At 44.0% G+C, this 5,021-nt stretch overlaps 2 protein-coding genes across 2 annotated transcripts in view; both read left to right on the forward strand.

The window, feature by feature from the left end:
* METBIDRAFT_68849 (ferric reductase family protein) overlaps positions 1-1,117 on the forward strand; it is a gene marked incomplete at its 5' end in the record, with an annotated part of 3,179 nt that extends 2,062 nt beyond the window's left edge. Inside the window, one exon of the mRNA XM_018858374.1 lies at positions 191-1,117. Within this exon, the coding sequence (XP_018711425.1) occupies positions 191-786 (596 nt within the window). The 3' untranslated portion in view covers positions 787-1,117. The remainder of the gene's footprint in view (positions 1-190) is intronic.
* A 1,633-nt stretch (positions 1,118-2,750) lies between these two features.
* The window catches only part of METBIDRAFT_55032 (ferric reductase family protein), a 3,595-nt gene continuing 1,324 nt past the window's right edge, over positions 2,751-5,021 (forward strand). Inside the window, exon 1 of the mRNA XM_018858294.1 lies at positions 2,751-4,683. Coding sequence (XP_018711426.1) covers positions 3,093-4,683 — 1,591 coding nt within the window. The 5' untranslated portion in view covers positions 2,751-3,092. The remainder of the gene's footprint in view (positions 4,684-5,021) is intronic.

The following is a 5,021-nucleotide window of genomic DNA, read 5'->3' on the forward strand; positions in this document are numbered from 1 at the left end:
ACCACTGGCCTTCCGTGCCTGGTGGTCATGCATGGGTGTACTTCTGCCACAGTTGGTATTTCTGGCAATCGCACCATTTACGTTCTTGGACTCCACCGTTGAAGAAACAAAATTGTCTTCGTTCTCAAGACAAAGAAAGGTGCCACCAATTATCTCACCAAATTGTTGGCAACGAGACCTGGAAAGACAGGTACTATCAGGGTCTGCGTGGAAGGACCATATGGCGAAGCTTGTTCTGTCAAGCACCAGGATAATGTTGTGTTTGTTGCCGGAGGAAATGGAATCCCAGGCATTTTCTCGGAATGCTACGACTTGGCTCAAAAGTCTGCAAACAATGCTAAACAGTGGATCAAATTAATCTGGGTCCTTCGTGAAATCCTGACCATTGAATGGGTCTGGGAAGAATTGAGTTCCTTGAAGAACACCAAGGTGGAAGCAACAGTCTACATCACTAGACCTGAAGGGGGTAACGACGACGTTCTTCTTCAACGTATGACTTGCAGGAGTGAGTCGTCCTCGACCGATGAAAAAGAAAGTCTCTCTAAAGAAGGGATGGACATCTTTGATCGTCTACGTCAACATTTCCCTCACGTGACATTCAAGTCCGGTCGGCCACTGATGGATGCTATAGTCGACAAAGAAACAGAGGAAGCTGCTGGTAGTGCTGCGTTCATTACTTGTGGACACCCCATTATGGTAGATGACTTGAGATATGCTGTTGTCCAGAAAATCGACAAGACGGAGAAGCGTGTCGATTTCTTCGAACAATTGCAAGTATGGGCATGATTCCCTTTTTTTTTGGTTAAGGGCAAGACTGACCTTGAATATATGACCATGTGTTTTCATCAAGAGTTGTGTGCGATGGTAGTAGTTTGAAGTCGAGATGCGTCAAAATTGTAAAGCGACAACATAAAAGGATTCCCAAAACAAAGAATGAGTCGAATGCATGGATTTTCTCTAATTCCTTTGAAAAATGGACAAACAATTTTCTCGAGGTGGTACTCATCCATCCAGCCGGAAGCAAGTATATACCTTTTCCTGCTAGTTGCAGCATCCAGAGTGCATAATGAGAGTCGAGGTACTTGCTGAACCAGCGAGCCATTTATTTTTTCAGGAGAGTAGATATAAAACTCATTCGTAAATTTCAATGTTCTTTTTCACTAGATTCTTGAGCATGGGGTGTCTCTGAGCTGCAACAGTGATCAATCCGGATTTACGATGTGGATCACAGAACTATCTTGGCACACTTGGTCGCTTGTTGGTGACAGGTCGCAGCTTCGAATACACACGTTCGTTGCAGTAGTCAAGAAAATTCCTCTCCTTAATGGACGGACTTTTCTTGAGTGTTGGAAGACTAAACAGTTTGATGTATAATGGCACCCCGTAAATTTCGCGGCGTCTGCAAGAAAATGCAAACTGATGCCCCGCATTGTTAAAACCGGCTCGGACCCGGGTTGTCATACTTCGCACTTCGCGTTTGGCCGAAAGCCGTCTCGGAATTTCACTAGCGTGCGAAGTTTGATTGAAACTGGAAGAACTGAAATACATGGGAAAAAGCAAATTACATAAAGAGATACTGAAAGCTGCTTTGCCAGGTATGCTTGAACGCCACTGTCCAGTTTCATGAGCGTTTTTCCTCAAGCGGCCACAAATTCGTATAGCCAGAACAGTAGCTCTTTAATTGTAGTGTCTGCACGAGTTTTGCGATGTCAGCTGTATATTGGGCGCACGCACGCCAACGTCTAAAAAGTTTTTTTTTTAGCTTTTAGTTTCGGTTAGCCTCTAAAGACTGGACACCAATTCCAAGATGAAAGTCAAAGAAACCGCTTGATTGCATTTTTTCATGTCATTATTTTGACTTCCGATACTTCGAAAGCATTGAGTGTTGGGAGTTTGCAATTCAATACTCCGTTGTGCAATAATAACTCCATATGCGGGAATGTGAGTTTGGGCACCCATACACAATTTTCGCGTATGGCTCGAGCCCGTACCGCTTCGCGAATCAAACGACACTGGCTTTAAGGTTTTGTTTATACACGAGGCGGTGCCAAGAAAACTCATACCTGGTAATGGATACTGAGTTGCTCGAAAAAATGAGAAATAAACATGTTTGATAACAAGTATTCTTCTTTGATGAAGTGGGAGTCTTTTATAGCCTTAGTCAAATTCCAAATCAAGATCATCGATGCACCGATGCGAGCTACCCGCAAGATATAGCCGAGCGGGAGCGATAGTTTTTCACTCACCCCTTTGTTTTCTTTCCTCTATACTGCTTGCTCTGCTCCTGCAACAGCAATGCTTGAATCTAAATACCTCCTCGAAAGGAAGTCATTTGGGTAACTTGTACCGAGCAGTATTGCGAAAACTGTACGTAGTAACTCTGATCAAAACGATGAAAAGGTATCTGGTATATAACGAGGGATTAGGCGCAGTTTGATGTGCGTTCGTAAAACGGGTCAGGCATGCACCGAAAGTAATGCAAAATCTCGACACGCTTGCCACAAAGCGTGTCTTCTTTCATTCCAAAACACAGATCACCTGTGGGAGCATATCCAATAGAGAGAAAGAAACGAACAGCGAACAAATGTCTGTGAAACTTACAATGCCTCCTACCCAACGCATATCCAGATCCTGCATGATCGTATTGATAACTGCAATCATGCCCAACATACACGTTTGTCGTGCAATTGATCAAAATTACATTTCTTGGCAAAGCGTGAACGTGGCGCCTCAACTTCAAAAGCCAGCGAGCAAAAAGCTGAGAAAATCGAAGACATAACCAAGGAAAACAAATGACTGAAAACATCACCTTTGCCAAGTAATGAAGAAACTTGCAATATGATTACTAAATATCGCAGGAGTATGATCTACATTCCAGATCTCAGACTCATTGCCGCCCGGTGCGAGAGAATATCTTTTTCATCAAACGCACGATCATGCATGAGTTCTTATGATCCACGTATATTGCCGAACAGAGGGAATGGGCCAATAACGAGCCGTGCTTAAGAAGTGCTGAAGAATATCGGAATGCAACATATAAGAGCATTCTTCAAGCTTGAAATCAGGCTAACAATTTTTCAGATATCAGTTCAATGAGGATTTTTGCGCCTTGCTTCGCTACCCTCTGTCTTGTAGCAGCTGTGGCTGCTTCCGAATTTATGAGTTTCGCAGTCTATCAGAAGGAATACATGGAGCTCAGATCATGTCACAACGCCCTCTATACCACCGCAAGCTTCTGCTCCGATCAAAGCTCGAGGTCTTATGAGTGCTACTGCTCGAATGAAAACGCAATGGCTTCATTAGCAGGCTGCGCTCAGTACCTTAAGGAAGATACCACGGACTTCTTCAGGTACTTTGTCAGTTATTGTGCCACACAGGATGTCACCATCACCATCTCAGATCTTGATGATTCGCTAGACTATCTCAGTGAAAATGGAGAGAATTTCACTGAAGTATCCAAATCATTGAGTGCCAGAAGCTACGACCTGCTTCAGGAAAGCAGCACCACTAAATCATTAGATATAAATGACTACTCTCCAAAACTGTTTCGGAAAACAGGATCCAGCTCGGCCAATATCATTGATTACCCTATTTACGTCAATGAAACATTGGCCACCCTGTACTTCCACGCCTATGAAGCATTCTATGGAAACTTTAACTGGTCATATTGGTTCTCCGATGCACTCTATGCTTATTGGGCTTTTGCGTTTGTCGTTGCAGCTGCCTGCAATTGGTCCGTTGTTGTGTTTCCAAGTTTAAGAAGCACGTGTAACGGACCCATTTCGAAAGCGTGGAGAAAATATATTACTTTACCGGCTCTCGTCAAAAAGAAGAAGACTAATCATCAGGAATTCTTCGGAATTTTCAACTTCCTTGTCCCATCAAGATTAGAAACCATCATTCTTTCGGGCTTTTTTTGGATGACTTTTCTTTTTAATGCATTATACATGGACTGGGAAGAAGGGAACCCATTGTTTGAAACCCGATACTCTGCAGTGTTGCGATACGTTTCAGACAGGACAGGTGTTATCGGAACAATGCTACTTCCGATGTTGATCTTGATTGGGGGGAGAAACAATTTTCTTCAGTGGTTCACGCGGTGGAAGTTCTCAACATTTGTGTTATACCACAGATGGATTGGGAGGGTCATCGTGGCTTTGGTATTTGTGCACTCTATTGCTTACACAGTTATCTTCGTCAAAGCTGGAAACTATGCTGCACGTATGAGCAGGGAGTACATGATCTATGGTGTTGTCGGAACTGTGGCTGGGGCTGTTATTTGCTTTCAAGGCTTGCTCTTCTTGCGTCGTCAATTCTATGAAGTATTTTTGGCCATCCATATTATGATGGCACTTGCATTTGTTTTAGGTGCTTGGAGGCACCTTGAGAACCGGATGTTCATGGAATGGGTATTTGCATCCGTTGCCGTGTGGTCATTTGACAGACTTGTCAGAATTCTCCGGATGATCTGGTTTGGCTTTCCCCAGGCTACTGTGACTTTGCTTGCCGATGACTGCTTGCGAGTGGTGGTTCCAAAACCGAACCACTGGCCTTCCGTGCCTGGTGGTCATGCATGGGTGTACTTCTGCCACAGTTGGTATTTCTGGCAATCGCACCCATTTACGTTCTTGGACTCCACCGTTGAAGAAAACAAAATTGTCTTCGTTCTCAAGACAAAGAAAGGTGCCACCAATTATCTCACCAAATTGTTGGCAACGAGACCTGGAAAGACAGGTACTATCAGGGTCTGCGTGGAAGGACCATATGGCGAAGCTTGTTCTGTCAAGCACCAGGATAATGTTGTGTTTGTTGCCGGAGGAAATGGAATCCCAGGCATTTTCTCGGAATGCTACGACTTGGCTCAAAAGTCTGCAAACAATGCTAAACAGTGGATCAAATTAATCTGGGTCCTTCGTGAAATCCTGACCATTGAATGGGTCTGGGAAGAATTGAGTTCCTTGAAGAACACCAAGGTGGAAGCAACAGTCTACATCACTAGACCTGAAGGGGGTAACGACGAC

Source organism: Metschnikowia bicuspidata, assembly GCF_001664035.1.
Source record: "Metschnikowia bicuspidata var. bicuspidata NRRL YB-4993 chromosome Unknown METBIscaffold_3, whole genome shotgun sequence".
NCBI classification, from domain to species: Eukaryota; Fungi; Ascomycota; class Pichiomycetes; order Serinales; family Metschnikowiaceae; genus Metschnikowia; species Metschnikowia bicuspidata.